Source organism: Salvelinus fontinalis, chromosome 21, assembly GCF_029448725.1.
Source record: "Salvelinus fontinalis isolate EN_2023a chromosome 21, ASM2944872v1, whole genome shotgun sequence".
In the NCBI taxonomy this organism is placed as follows: domain Eukaryota; kingdom Metazoa; phylum Chordata; class Actinopteri; order Salmoniformes; family Salmonidae; genus Salvelinus; species Salvelinus fontinalis.
This window is the reverse complement of record NC_074685.1, coordinates 36011812-36027917: the sequence shown is the minus strand read 5'-3', so window position 1 is coordinate 36027917 and position 16106 is coordinate 36011812. Positions and strand designations below refer to the sequence as shown.

The following is a 16106-nucleotide window of genomic DNA, read 5'->3' as shown; positions in this document are numbered from 1 at the left end:
TGAGGACTTGTGAGGCGTCTGTTCCTCAAGCTAGACACTCTAATGTACTTGACATCTTGCTCAGTTGTGCACCGGGGCCTCCCACTCCTCTTTCTATTCTGGTTAGAGCCAGTTTGCGCTGTTCTGTGAAGGGAGTAGTACACAGCGATGTACGAGATCTTCAGTTTCTTGGCAATTTTGTGTATCGAATAGCCTTTATTTCTCAGAACAAGAATAGGCTGACGAGTTTGGTGCTGTACATGCGTGCGTGCACGTGTGTGCGTTTGTGTGCGCATGTTCGGGGTTATGCACATATTGCTTGTAGTTGTTGGTTTGTTGTCTTGATATCAGGTTTGTTGTCTTGATGTTCTTAGCCTCGTAAATACTAAACTGATTGTAAGCTTGTGAGAATACCAGATGGTTGTTCAAGCTTATAGGGCTCTGGGTCCAATCACAAAATCACTTACATTCTGAGTCAGCATTATGAAACATTCATCACACTGAAACGGTCCTTTACTGTAGGTCATCTTCACAGTGCCTGAAACATTTTTAAATGTGTTGTAAAGCTCAGCTTTATTTAACTCCACTGCTAACACTCTAACGCAATGCTTTCTCAGTCACATACACTCTGCACCCTTCTCCGCCACAACGCATCCCCCATTCTACCTCTCCACTCTTTCCCGTAGACCTTAGCATTGATTAGTAATGATAATAAGAATATAAAGACCAGGTGTAAATCACTCATTTGACCTCACACACACAAAGACAACAACTAATCACACACACACACCAGACAGCCTCTCCCACGCACATCGCAGTGTCGGACACCCCATTGATTTTTTGGGCCAACTCCAGGCGGGCAGCTGCCCAGCCAAAACGCAGGCACATCAAACCACAGACCACAGTTTTGTCATGCCTTATGGCTGACTTCCTTGTCCTGGCCGCCAGGCCCAGATAACACTCATTGTTAACCCAAACACCGTAACATGAGAAAAGAGAGGAGCCCTGTATTGGTGGCACACCCAGATCCTTAACACCCTGTGCTGCTGTTACATGGTGGTCAATGGAGGATGCTGAGGGGAGAACGGCTCGTAATAATGTCTGGAACGGAGCAATTGGACAGGCATCTAATACATAGAAACCATGTGTTCGATACCATTCCACTAATTCCGCTCCAGCCATTACCGCGAGTCCGTCCTCCCCAATTAAGGTATGACCAACCTCCTGTGATGGTGGTCGTATGGTAATCTTGTCCACCAGTCGGCTCGCTCTATGTAGTAGCAATCGAGCCTGGGAAAGAGTTTAGCTGTATGGTTGTAGATCTGGATCAAAGGGTTTGCGGCTGAGTAGTTGAGATGGGGAGTTGCTCCCAGACCTGGGTTGGGTGGGTTCAGGAAGTATTTCAAACACTTCAAGCTGGAATCCTTCATGGTGAAAGTGCCACGTCCGTTTGCGATATTACAACAACAGATATGTTACTGCAAACAACCAACACTGTTTTGTCCTCTCGAACATCGTTGCTACGGGCGATAGAAGAGCACAATATGTACTACACATGTTTTTACCTTGCTGCACGAAGCTCCTCGGCTATGCAACAAAAACAGTAACAACTGTGGTGGAGTGGCTAGTCCCGCTGGTTCACCATACTGCGGATTCCATTTTTAAGCAGGGCTTACAGTAAATCTTCACATTACGAACACCTCCAAAGAGCACATTCTAAATGTTTTCTTCACCTGTTCCCACTCAAGCAGCGCCACGGCTACTGTCATCCTTAACGTGGGCTTGATTGAGCTTGTCTGGCTCTATGGAACCAATGGAATAGTTCCAAAAGTGAAAAGCCTCCGCCCTTCTGGCATTCCAGGTAAACTCAATCCAATGCTGACAGTGTTAATCTGTCCTTTGGAAAGATAGAATCGGCGGGACACTGTTTATAAGTCCTGTTTACGATTTACACATAATCTGAATTACGGATATTATGAGGGAATACTGGGCTGGTTATCTTGGATTAAAACAGAAGCTGAGGCATCAACAACATGCATATACTGTATTTCCCTCACTCCTTTCTCAAAGAACCATAACAACTGACAAATTCACCCAACAACAGTAATGCAGCTCTCAATCTGTGGAAGACACGTTTTAACGAAATGAACGGGTAACAAAACGCCAAATCTTGACTTTGCAGAAGTGCAAGGTCATCTTCATTAATATTGTGTTCATGGGTTATTCGGTCACTTCATATTCAGTCAGGCATTGCAGTGTCACAGAGAAAGTAGTGATTGACAGTTTAAATGACATCTACATGGGAAGTGTTGGACACCATAAAAACTGCAGATAGTCATGCTTTTTCCACTTCTTTCCCTTCGAGCAGGCACAGTCACCAAACTGACATTTCAGTAGTGCAGCCCTACACATTTTAGAACCCAGCTTTGTGTGGCCTCCACGACAGCCCCATCCCTGTGAATGGGTAGCCTGTACTAGAACACTTGTGGTGGTGGTGAGAGAGACAGTTAATCAGGTGTTGCTGGATGTGTGCATTTCATATTTTTGCAGTTAAAATGTCTAATCATGCCCCAGCAGTCCTGGGTATTAGCTGTCCCTCTGTCCTTGGTCTCTTCAGGCCATTGGGGGTGTGGAGGCTGGCTAAGCCCTGGTTAAGCACCTGCTTGCCCTATGGCGCTGGGCTGGGTTTGTATTAAGCCCAGTGTCACTGTGGACCATACCGTGAGTGTGTGATGCATAACACCCACTGTCTGAGTGGGAATTGTGGAATTCCTTTTTGCTTCTGTTAACAATGTGTCCCGACGCTGGCAGAGTGGAACGGAATGGGACAGGGGGGCTGACCAGTGTCATTGTTTCACAAATACACAGACAGCCATGGGAATGGGAAAGAGAGAGAGAGAGAGAGAGAGAGAGAGAGAGAGAGAGAGAGAGAGAGAGAGAGAGAGAGAGAGAGAGAGAGAGAGAGAGAGAGAGAGAGAGAGAGAGAGAGAGAGAGAGAGAGAGAGAGAGAGAGAGAGAGAGAGAGAGAGAGAGACAGAGAGACAGAGAGACAGAGAGACAGAGAGACAGAGAGACAGAGAGACAGAGAGACAGAGAGAGAGAGAGACAGAGAGACAGAGAGAGAGAGAGAGAGAGAGAGAGAGAGAGAGAGAGAGAGAGAGAGAGATGGCGTGTGTATGAGTGGTTGAGTGGCCAACATATAACCTGCCACTGGGTGCATTTTTGGACAGACTGCACACCTCTGGACGACTACTGTTTCAGACTGATAGCAGCACCGCAGACCCTCATCATCAGACAGACACAGGACACTGATCCAATCTTGGCAGTAAGTCTCTCCTGTCTTTCTGTGTTTATGAGCTGTGAAGTGTTTCTGTGTCAAGTGTTTCTCAACTCCCAGCGATGTTTGTGTTTGTTTGTACCTGATTAATTATTTGGTGAGAATGTTCCTACACTCACCGTGTGGGAGCAGGGACGCCATTAAAGAGTAATAAAATCAATAGAGACCAGGTGGTAATATTTTGAACACACTCCCTGTACTAACACAGATATCAATTCTGATATTAAAATTGTAACAATAAAAATTTGCCTGAGTTAGTATAGTATGGGCTACGAGCCTAAAATGTTCTCCTGAATTGAAATGACATCTTCTCTCCTTACTTTCTTTCAGAAAATGAGCTTGGCTCGGATCCACGATAAACACAAGCTAAAGAAATACTGGGAGGAGAAAATCGAAAGTCACGGCGATATGATGGGCAGTGAGGAATCCAGAATGAAGAGCAGTGCTTTATCAAAGTAAGTATCTCTGTCAATAGCCACACTGCCTTATCGACTATAGACCATCACTGTTATGAAGAATAGTGCAGTAGAAAAGTGGATGTAGAAAAGGAAAATGCATTTTATTGTCTTAATAAAGTCTACTTTATAGACAGTAATTACCATTGGAATTCTGTCTCCATGGCACCCATAAGCTACTTACACTAGGGCTCATTGAGTAATTGGCTTTGGTCCCCCCCCAATGTTCAGCATCCATCTCCAGAAGATAAATACAATGTTTCTGTCTTTTCCACAGTGTTTCTTTACTGCGACACAGCCTGTTGGTTTGGTAGCCTATAACTCAATTCTGCACAGGACAGCAACTAGTCTAATATCGGAACCAATCACCTCATAATGGGCATCTGTTCTTGAGATGCAGCTCAGAACTTAACCGACAGTAACCAAGACAACACGCCTTGCGCCCTTGAAGCATAAATGACATGCAAATGAGTTCTAATCGATTGCAGGCTGAGGCGGGTAGACTACAGAGCCTAGCTACAGACAGGCAGGCAAACAGGCAGGGAGACAAGCAGGAAGATGTGCAGGCAGGCAGGTAGGCAGGTAGGCAGGCAGAGAGACAGGCAGTCAGGCAGTATGCTGTGCTCTGCCGCTGCAGTCAGGTCAGTAGGGATTAGAACGTATTGTTACAAATGCACCCTAATCCTTCCTCTTTGGTCCTGTGACTAATCAATGTGAGCAGAATGTGTTTCCTTTGGAACAGCTGGGAGGGGCCCTCTAAAGCAGCCCTAACCCTCCACCGCCTGTAATGAATATATAGATTGTTCACACACAGAACAACGCGATGGGCCTTATAGGCTGATCCTCCCTGTATTAATATGTGTATCTGTGTGATCCACAAATCCCCTTCGTTACAAAATGAAATAACTGACTGCAAAGGTAATTGCTGCCAGGGAGGGGTGGATGAAGGGAGGGAGAGAGGGATGAGTGAAAGAAAGGTAGAGAGGTTAAGAAATACTGTCTCATTACTCCACTACCAGCATCAGGCCTAATGCTGAGTCACTGGTGAATTGTGTTCAGACCTGGGTTCATCTACTACTTGAAATCTCTCAAATACTTTGAGCATTTGCTATAGCCTACCTGGAGTGTCAGGTGTGCGAAGTTTGTCGTGTTGGGACCGTTCTATAGACGCATTTCCCAGCCACGCCATGAGAAGTTGCACACACAGTTTGTCAACGGAAACCTCTTTATTTACCTAGCAGTGGATAGGATCACATGCAACTTCAACTGCAGCTTGTGCAATAGCAAACGCGTAATCAGATGGTTACCGTCTACAACATCGCAGATCGCAGCTAGCAAGGCAGAGAAGCAAGGTGAAATCTCTCAAACGGAGTTAAATAAAGCCAGAAGGTTAATATACTTGTTGGACATAGTTATAGCCAACAATCTTGTGTGTTTTCTTGATCATCACTCACTCACTGTGAGGGTCCCAACATTAACGTCCTGCTACAGAGCTTTTAGATGTTGGGATGAGCATGACATTTGATGGTAAACAGAAACTGGCTCTACAGGTGGTCCATTAAGTACTTGAGATGATTTCAAATAGTATTTGAACCCCTGTCTGATCACTAGAGATATGATCAGCATTGTTCTTGATGGGTGATTGTGAAATGTGGAGTCTGTGTCATGTGGCCAGCCGGGGAGGCTGGTTGATGTTGATGGACACGATGTAGGTTTGAATAGGATCACGTGTCAGAGTAGCATCTTGTTTATGTGAGTGACAGGGAGGGCAGTGGAGGTGACACGATGTTAATTAGCAAATCGATGGGTTAGTTACTAAAGTCATCTCCGTTTTAAAGGACCACTGCCGGCAGGACATTAAAAAGGCAGAGGGAAACATATTTTACTCCAAAGGAGATGTGTAAATATTAGCCATGGTGATTGGAATATGCACTTCATAGAGCCATGATAGGTTTCGGTGTTGTATTCTACAGACATGTTGATGCTGTCATTGCAAGTCCTCCATGTATCACACTGTCAATTATTTTATCAGATTGATTCTCCATGAATTAAAAATGGGTCACGTTCATCACCCTTCCAACAGGCTGCGGGACGAGTGGCTCAGGAGGCTGAAGCTTCGGGAACCAACCACAACTGGAGAGTTTCGAAGAGAAACACATCAGGAGGGCCAAGATGTCCCAACAGGCCGTCAAGATACCCAGTCGATGATATTCGAATCTACATCGTTCTAAGCCATCTGACTGAGGTCATGATACGTGGATTAGCCTGGGTGCCATCTCTGTTCAGATACTATATTCCACTCATTGCAACTCCTGTCATTTTCCAAAGACAATCTTTGGCAAATGACAGGAGTGACAAGGAGTGGAATATTAGCTAAAAAAGACTGGGGGACTCAGACTGATGATGTAGGGCTAACTAGGACTAGCTTCTCCATTTCAGATGATGACATTAAGACTATAGATTGAGGGGAAATACTGTAACTGAAGTGAAGTTTACTTCTTGTGAGGGAGACGGTATGGCAGAGAGTCAAATGGATGGGATGTCGCCGAATGATTAGTTGCAGAGCCATGCTGTACAGACTTTGTCATTAACACTCATTTTGTAGTTTTGAGGCGACCATCTGTTGTGCAGTAAAATAAGTGCCGGGGAGTATGTGAAGACTTGACTGTACATCAGAGTGACAGTCGTGGTGACAGGTGGGGTAAGTATATTCATTGTTTTACTTTGTTCGGAGTGTCGGAGAAATATACAACGTGATCGGGAGGAAACATGATTGACAGAATGATTGACAGAATAGGATTGACAGAAGATTGACAGAACATGTGAAGTTTTTTTCAAGAAAGAAAAGTATGGAAAGTACAGAGAAACCGTAGAAATGTGTCAATGTCCCAATTTCCGGGCTTGAATATAAATAGAATTTCATAATGTTTAACATAATTTCTCTGTGTGATTATTGCATTATTCTGTGTAGAATTCAACTCCAGACTCAGTGGCAACATTGAGAGAGGGGCAAGCATCTATTCTGAGGCATTTGAAATTGAAAGAACTCCTCTGAGTAAATAAAAATGCATGTGGACAGTTTCCGAGGTGTCTGAGAGATGTGTTCAGGCCTGGTTATACTGTAGGCGTAGTTCCTTTATCTGAGGGGAGAAGTTAGTCTTTCAGTCATCAGTTTCACAAAAATTAGAATTGTGCTTTGAATTGACACTCTATCGATGCGTTCAGCGTATCTACTTATGTCTTGATGTTAAGACAAGCTATGAAAGGGAGCGTTATCTTCTTTTCAGTTTGATGTGATGAAAAGAAAATGGCTGATGTCTAAAAAAAACATCCTATAGCATGACTATGATTGAAAAGTGTAAAATCATTATTGTCAATGGCCAAGGAGACAGCTTCTGATCAAAATAGAAATTATTTGACAGAATGTACACGATTGGGAGAAGGTACAGTATAACATTACGGAGTATGACATTACAGAGTAATTTACTCCTGAGGTGCTGACCTGTTGCACCCTCTATAATGACAGTGATTATTATTTGACCCTGCTGGCCATCTACAGTGCCTTAAGAAAGCATTAATACCCCTTGACTCATTCGACATTTTGTTGTGTTACAGCCAGAATTCAAAATGGATTCAATTAATTTCTCTCTCACCCATCTACACACAATACCCCATATTGACAAAGTGAATGCATGTTTTTAGACATTTTAGCACATTTATTGAAAATGAAATACAAAAATGTCTAATTTACATAAGTATTCACACCCCTGAGTCAATACTTTGTAGAAGCACCTTTGGCAGTGATTACAGCTGTGAGTCTTTCTGGGTAAGAGTTTTCCACACCAGGATTGTGCCCATTATTCTTCTCAGAATTCATGTTTTGCAATATTTACCTGTACATAATTGTATGTATGAGGTAAAGAGATGAGGTAGTCGTTAAAAAGTCCTGTTAAACACTATTATTGCACACACAGTGAGTCCATGCAACTTATTATGTGACTTTTAAGCACATTTTTACTCCTGAACTTATTTAGGCTTTCCGAAACATAGAGGTTGAATACTTATTGACAAGACATTTTAGTTCTTGTTTTTGTTCTTTCATTTGTAAAAGTTGCAAAAAACATAATTCCACTTTACCATGATGTGTTATTGTGTGTAGGCCAGTGACAAACAATATCAATTTACTCCATTTTTAATTCAGGCTGTAACACAACAAAATGTGGAAAAAATCAAGAGGTGTGAACACTTTCTGAATGCACTGTAACAGAGATAAGAGTTTTAGGACACAACAGCTTAAAACTAAAAGCAATGCATGCAACATTCCAATCGGGCATGGACTGAACTTCAAACCATCTTTTTGTTTTGGTCAACGTCTAATTTCTTAATCACTATTAATTAATCATGCACATTCAGTACCTCAACCAGTCAGAAAACACCAACACATGTTTTTTCATCTACATAATGACTATCTATGACACAGGAGTTATTTATTTTCTTATTTCTGACTCAGACCTGAGCCTCAGATGAGTTTGTGAACCGTGACAGCTGTGACTGTCCTTTAGAGTACACACAGGAACAAATAGTCACATCCTCGCTGAATACAATTTTTTATATTTTCCTAAGAGATACCCTGACCCTCTTCTTTAAGTCCTGACCCATGAAGACATACAGAAGAAGGTTGCTGTAAGCCAGAGAGATGGCCAGGGGGTCCAGAGCCTGGGCCATGTCTTCCGAGGCCTCCCCTCCATACTGCATCACCAGCCCTATGATGTGATATGGCAGACAGCACATAAAGAACACAGCCACAACACCCAATATGATCCAGAAGGCTCTCTGGGATTTGAGCAGGTAGCAGACAGCGATGACCAACAAGGGGATGAGGAACCGAGCACTAGCCTGGTGACGGGGGTGGCTTTGATAGCTGTGATGGCCGGATGGTTGCCCTCAGTTTTGTCTAGTAGGTGGTGATAGGTGCACAGTGACGTGTTCATATAATCAAGGAATACTATTCCTCTGTAGATCATAGAGGGAGGCTGAGGAGCAGGGCCAGGACCCAGGCCAAACCACACAGCAGCCAGGCCAGGGTGAGGCTCCGGTGGTTCTGGGCCCAGAAAGACAGGATGACCAGGGCAAAGCAGTCCAAACTGATAAGGACCAGAGTGAAGCCACCTTGCACATAGCCTCTCCAGTGGTGATTCAGTATGATTTCAGTAATAGAGAAAGGGATGGAGGGATGGAATGGAGAAACAGCAGAGCAGGTCAAATAGGGCAATCTTCTGTATACCACCCCTACCTTGTCACAACACAACTGATTGGATCAAACGCATTAAGAAGAAAATAAATTCCACAAATGAACTTTTTACAAGGCACGTCTGTTAATTGAAATGCATTCCAGGTGACTACCTCATGAAACTGGTTGAGAGAATGCCAAGAGTGTGCAAAGCTGTCATCAAGACAAAGGGTGGCTACTTTGAAGAATCTCAAATATAAAATATATTTTGATTTGTTTAACACTTTTTTGGTTATTACATGATTCCATATGTGTTATTTCATAGTTTTGATGTCTTCACTATTATTCTACAATGTAGAAAATAGTAAAAAGAAAGAAAAACCCTTGAATGAGTAGGTGTGTCCAAACTTTTGACTGGTACTGTACATACATAATACATTAAAACAGAGAAAATCTATTTTCTAATTTCATGTTTCAATTTCACACAAAAATGTCAGTGATGTCACTAATAATCATTCATGATTGATGTCTGCAGTCATATTGGCTATATACCATGTGAGACTAAATTAACTGAATTAGAATTAAAACAGTTCAATCTACAATACATTCAGAATGTTGTTTGTTAGTTTGTATAATTCGAAAATGGAACGTACATTCCTTGTCACAATGCAATAGAACCTAGCAGAACCTGTGGCTTATAAGGTCTTTACATTTTATATGCAAAACATCTGTCTTAAAATATTATCCCAATATCTCAGTATTTTCCACTCAAGTTAATAACTTAACAGGTGCAACGCAAGAATTCACCAAAAATTATACTGAAAACGTGCAAACTTACATTATCGTCGAGCTCACCTTCTAAATGTTAACACGTTTAACACACAACAGGAAACTACATGAGCTACTATTGACACCAGCTACCCAATAACCACTAAGAAAATTAGAAAAATAAAAAAAAATCCCCCCCAGATCTAACCACATATATTAGAAACCACTCTGCACAAACTTAGAGTAGGCACTCAAATAAAAGCAGAAACACTGCATAGATGTAGGTAAATGGTTTTGACTGAACAAAACATTGCATCTCATATCATTACATTATACACTAAACAAAAATATAAATGCAACATGTAAAGGGCTGGTCCCATATTTCATGAGCTGTAATAAAAGATCCCAGAATGTTCCACACGAACCTTATTTCTCTTAAATTTTGTTTACATCCCTGTTAGTGAGCATTTCTCCTTTGCCAAGATAATCCATCCACCTGACAGGCGTGGCATATCAAGAAGCTGACTAAACAGCAAGATCATTACCCTTGTGCTGGGGACAATAAAAGGCCACTATAAAATGTGCAGTTTTGTCACACAACACAATGTCACAGATGTCTCAAGTTGAGGGAACGTGCAATTGGCATGCTGACTGCAGGAATGTCCACCAGAGCTGTTGCCAGAGAATGTAATGTTAATTTCTCTCTACCATAAGCCGCCTCTCCATCGTCGTGTTAGAGAATTTGGCAGTACATCCAACCGGCCTCAAAACCGCAGACCACATGTATGGCGTCATGTGGGCGAGTGTTGTGAATAGAGTACCTCATGATGGCAGTGGGGTTCTGGTATGGGCAGGCATAAGCTACGGACAACGAATACAATTGCATTTTATTGATGGTAATTTGAACGCACAAAATACAGTGACGAGATCCCAAGGCCCATTGTGAGGCCTATTTTTTTATGACCAACAGATGCATATCTGTATGCCCAGTCATGTGAAATCCATAGATTGCAGCCTAATTTATTTGAATTGACGGATTTTCTCATATGAACTGTAACTCATTAAATGCAATGACATTTTTGCATGTTGTGTATATATTTTTTGAAACCTGCCTAAATAAATTGAAACAAATGAAAACATCTGACTTGCTTTGTATGTGTGACCTCAAGTCATTTATTTTATATAGACGCATATGAGGAAAGAAATATCTGCGGGGAAAAAGCAAATAAGGGATAGGTAAAGTTTCATAATAACTTGACAAAGATAATACAATTGATTCTCACTGTCAGAACAAAGTGGAAGCAATCATTGTCTATTTGACTTTTATTTCCCTTCAAGCAATTGAAACAGAATACTTTGATGCATACATAATTCACAAAATATAAATGTTTACATGTGCCTGTTGGCATAATCACATATGGCATATCCCATAGCATCATACAAATGGGCCAATACCAAATAATTACCTCACATAAATTAGCATTTGTTCACTCTTTCTGTTTGACACTTGCCAGTTCCTTGTGACAGACTTCCTTGGTTAGTTTCTTACAGTAAACTGAACAGTAATATGGGGACCTTTGTGTGACTGGGCAGGGCCTCTACTTCCTCTTCTTCTTGCTTTTCTTGCTGCCCTCCCCTTGCTGGGAGCCTGAGTCTGCCCCTGCACCCTTCTGGGTCCTGGTCTTCAGTTTGGGGATCATCTCAGCACAGTAGATCATCACATCTTTACCTTTAGGGACAAATCAGAAGGAAAGCAAAGCATTCATATTTTTTGGGAAATGGTCACACACACAACTGTGCGTTGTGAGACCAGTTGATGGTGAAAACAGACTGCATTGCTTCCAGTTTGGCTAATTTGAGCCATAGGACGTTGCTCCTCTCCTTCACAAACACTCACGTGATGCAAACTTGTCTGAGCAGAGAGTTCCATCCTCCTGCTTCAACTGAACACGTACTCTTCCTCTGAATGTCACGTCTCTGTTCCACTCTCTGGAGTACATCTTGTTCTGTGGTTGGTCAATTGAACAACAATTACAGACTTATAATCAGGCAATACCCCTAACCTATGGTGAGGTGTTTGACGATGGAAAATGGCTGTCGTGGAATTACTTAGGTGGGAGCTACACAACGGTAATGAATGAGAAGTTTCTGATGTAAAGCACCATATGTAGCTATGCAACTCATTATTGATGTAATGTCTCATTACCTCTACAAGAACATTTGCCCCTGCTGCTGTCAACACATCACGGATTTCAGCACATGTAGGATTCTCCACTGCCTGGTTGAGTACAGAGAGAAAACCAAGATGTCAGCCATATCCCTCAACACACTATTGAGGACATAGGCTATAATGAATCAGTATTAAGAAGTGTATAGGTGGTAAAGGTAGACCATAGTGGTGTGTATGTGTGTCCATTTACCAAGATAGATAGGCAATGAGTCGTCCACCATGTATTGAACCAAATAAATTAGAAGAATGCTGTCGATTTGGTTTACCTTTTCCGCAGGTATCCGTCTCCCCTCTGCTAGGGTCTTCTTACTGTTTACATAGGAAGGGTATATGCAGATAAACCTGCAAGAGAAATCAGAAAGAACATGTTAGCTAACTAGCTATTCATAACTTGATGTCTAGAACATGTTAGCTAGCAAGCACTGCTGCCGTCTCAACTGCATCCGACAATACAATGATACAATTACAAGTTAAAACGTGTTTTCATTTGAAACGACGAAGAAAATGGCTAGCCAACTGACTTCGTAGACACGCTGGCTAGTTTTAGCTAACACATATGGCTGTCTTCGCTTGTTTTCCTGTTCACAGGTGGGACTTCAACACAAACTTTTCATGGGAAAACAAGAGATATGAATCTAATATTACCCACCTTTCCTTTTCAGCTGGATTATCACTTAGTGGAGTCATTTTCTCAGAACACACTAGCACAGAGTTCGCGTTAGCTTCCTAGCCGGGACCTGTTTAACGCTAGCCACAATAGTGTAATGTGCAGTTCGCTTTCAAAATAAAAGGTCCTAATTGAAAGCGATTCAAACGGACACAAATAGTGGAATCGTGCCATATTTGGACTAGATAATGATGAATAAGATCGGAATGTTGTTATATAAATTAAACAAAAGACAATATTTTGTTAATTTGACACAAAAAAAGTTGAAATCGCTCTGTGGACGTATTACACTTCAGAATTGCATTGGGGCATAGTACACGGGAGGTTGGTGGCACCTTAATTGGGGAGAATGGCTCATAATAATAGCCAGAACTGAGTTAATGGAATGGCGTCAAACAAATGGAAACCATGCGTTTGACACCATTCAACTTATTCCACTCCAGCCATTACCACGAGACCGTTCTCCCCAATTAAGGTGCCACCAACCTCCTGTGGACTACGCCCCAATGCTATTCTAGTGTAATCCATACACAGTGTGATTTCAACATATGTCAACTTTTTTTGTGTCGAATTAACAAAGTATTGTCTTTTGTTGAATTTAAATAACAACATATAGAAAACTCCAACTGGAGTAGTATCTAACAATTCACAACAATACACACAAATCTAAAAGTAAAATAATGGAATTAAGAAATATATAAATATTAGGATGAGCAACGTCAGAGTGGCATTGACTAAAATATAGTAGAATAGAATACAGTATATACATATGAAATGAGTAAAGCAGTATGTACATTATTAAACATTATTAAAGTGACTAGTGTTCCATTATTAAAGTGACCAGCGATTCCATGTCTATATATATAGGGCAGCATCCTTTAAGGTGCAGGATTGAGTAACCGAGTGGTAGCCGGCTAGTGTTGGTTATTTAACAGTCTGATGGCCTTGTGATAGAAGCTGTTTTTCAGACTCTCGGTCCCAGCTTTGATGCACCTGTACTGACCTCGCCTTCTGGATGATAGCGGGGTGAACAGGCAGTGGCGCGGGTGGTTGTTGTCCTTGATGATCTTTTTGGCCTTCCTGTGACATAGGGTGCTGTAGGTGTTCTGGAGGGCAGGTAGTTTGCCCCCGGTGATGCGTTGGGCAGACCGCACTGCCCTCTGGAGTCCTGCGGTTGAGGGCGGTGCAGTTGCCGTACCAGGCGGTGATACAGCCCGACAGGGTGCTCTCAATTGTGCATCTGTAAAAGTTTGTGAGGGTCTTAGGGGCCAAGCCGAATTTACTCAGCCTCCTGAGGTTGAAGAGGCGCTGTTGCAACTTCACCACACTGTCTGTGTGGGTGGACCATTTCAGATTGTCAGTGACGTGTACGCCGAGGAACTTGAAGCTTTCCACCTTCTCCACTGCGGTCCCGTCGATTTGGATAGGGGAGTGCTCCCTCTGCTGTTTCCTGAAGTCCACGATCAGCTCTTTCGTTTTGTTGACATTGGGGGAAGTTATTTTCCTGGCACCACTGCCAGGGCCCTCACCTCCTCCCTGTAGGCCGTCTCATCATTGTTGGTAATCAGGCCTACTACTGCAAACTTGATGCTGGAGTTGTAGGCATGTGTGGCCCATTTCATGGGTACAACATCCATAGGTTAGGCTGCACAGTGCAATACACACAATAGATTGACTGGAAAGGTGAATTCCCACAGTCAAAGTCCTGCAATAAGAGCTAAGACACTAATATGTGTGTGTACTCTACACAGTTGTGTTCTGTGAGTGTCACTGAGTGAGTAAGCTGATACCTAATTTCATTGGTGCAACATCCATAGGTTATGCTGCCCTCCATGCAATTCTAAAGTGTAATACATCCACAGTGTGATTTCAGATATATCTTTTTGTTGTGTCAAATTATTGTCTTTTGTTTAATTTATATAACAACATTCCGACCTTGTTTATGATTATCTAGTCCAAATAGAGCATGATTCCACAATTTGGGGAACCAGGTAGCGTAGTGGTTAAAGCGTTGGACTAGTAACCGAAAGGTTGCAAGATTGAATCCCCGAGGAGCTGACAAGGTAAAAATCTGTCGTTCTGCCCCTGAACAGGGCAGTTAACCCCCTGTTCCTAGGCCATCATTGAAAATAAGAATTGGTTCTTATCTGACTTGCCTAGTAAAATAAATAAAACATTTCAATCCGTTTGGGTGACTTTTATTTTGAAGGTGATCCGCAAAATCCACTATTGTGGCTAGACATTGAGTCCCCACATCCGGTTTTCAGCGGGAAATTAAGCTAGGTTGAAGATAACTGCAAAGACAGTATAGTATGTGATAACTGTATCAAAGTTACCAGGGTCAACACTAGTCACCACAGCTACATATTCATAAACCCCGCATTTCTTCCATTTATCTTCTTAAAATCTGATGTTAAACCTTAACCGCAACCCTATCCTTAACCACACTGCTAATATTATACCTAACCTTAATTTAAGACCAAAAAGCAAATAGTTTTATTTTAACGATATTTTGACTTTGTGGCTGTGGTAAATAGTGGAAGCTCAACAGGCAGGACACTTTGACAATTTCGCTTTAACTTTAAAAAAAACGTGATCAAAGGGCATGCAGTTTTTGATGGGAGTTACCTTTAGGGAAAGATTATGGATATACCGACAAGATACACGTCTTTCCACCCTAGCAAATCGTTGTCAACAACCCGGCACGACTGGCTGTCTAGCTCCCGCCTGTCTTTTCTTTGGATTGGTGTATACATCTCATTGTTGTAATTCAGTTTTGAATATTCGATAAGGTGACGTCAACCCCCGGTATTCAATAGGGATGCCACGTAACTAGGCTCAACATGATTATGCAGACGTCTACGGTATACAGTGTTTCTTTGCAGTTACCTGGATGTCACTTGTCCTACTTATATCAGTATACTCAACTTAAGCATTACGAAACGTATTCGATCAAATAAGCTATTCGTTTTTTTGTTGACCAAATTCGACACTGACCATATAAAAACTCCTTGCTTGATGGGAGAAACGAAAAATGCCACCTGCTGGAGGGACACAGATTTTCCTCGGATTTGGAAATGCTCTTCCTCTGCTTTAAATCGCTGCAATACTTCTTACCAACAGCAATCACCTCTATTGTGGAAGACACTATTTGTCAACTAATCGTTAGGGTGTTTTTGTTTGACCCACGCGAACGCGACTGAATAGAATCAGGAACCAAGTTTGCCACGATTCTAAAGCTACAAGGGTTACACATGAAAGTGATGAGACTTCTCCCACCAATTAATTGTACACGTTTTCAGTTTGTTAGTGTGTGTGATATCGGGTATAAAAAAGTTTGACACTGATGGTTATGATCGGATGAAGGTTATTGTAACACACATACAACTATCAAGAAATGTTTATGTATTGGTGTTATGAATAAATGCCTATAGTCATAT

The 16106-nt window shown here is 42.0% G+C and overlaps 1 protein-coding gene, 1 long non-coding RNA gene and 1 pseudogene across 2 annotated transcripts; 1 reads left to right on the top strand and 2 right to left on the bottom strand.

Moving 5' to 3' along the window:
• Window positions 1–2981: 2981 nt before the first annotated feature.
• On the top strand, window positions 2982–6852 carry LOC129818806 (uncharacterized). The gene is made up of 3 exons (XR_008753980.1): window positions 2982–3304; window positions 3647–3771; window positions 5855–6852. It is a non-coding gene; the product is annotated as an uncharacterized LOC129818806 (long non-coding RNA).
• Window positions 6853–8277: 1425 nt separating this feature from the next.
• LOC129818273 (C3a anaphylatoxin chemotactic receptor-like) lies at window positions 8278–10595 on the bottom strand (annotated as a pseudogene).
• A 479-nt stretch (window positions 10596–11074) lies between these two features.
• Window positions 11075–12767, bottom strand: srp19 (signal recognition particle 19). Its single transcript, XM_055875056.1, has 5 exons — window positions 12649–12767; window positions 12266–12341; window positions 11976–12047; window positions 11667–11775; window positions 11075–11498 (listed from the first exon to the last, which is right to left on the bottom strand). Exons 1-5 carry the CDS (start codon window positions 12684–12686, stop codon window positions 11368–11370), a joined length of 426 nt encoding a protein of 141 aa, XP_055731031.1. The 5' UTR covers window positions 12687–12767; the 3' UTR covers window positions 11075–11367.
• Window positions 12768–16106: the final 3339 nt, after the last annotated feature.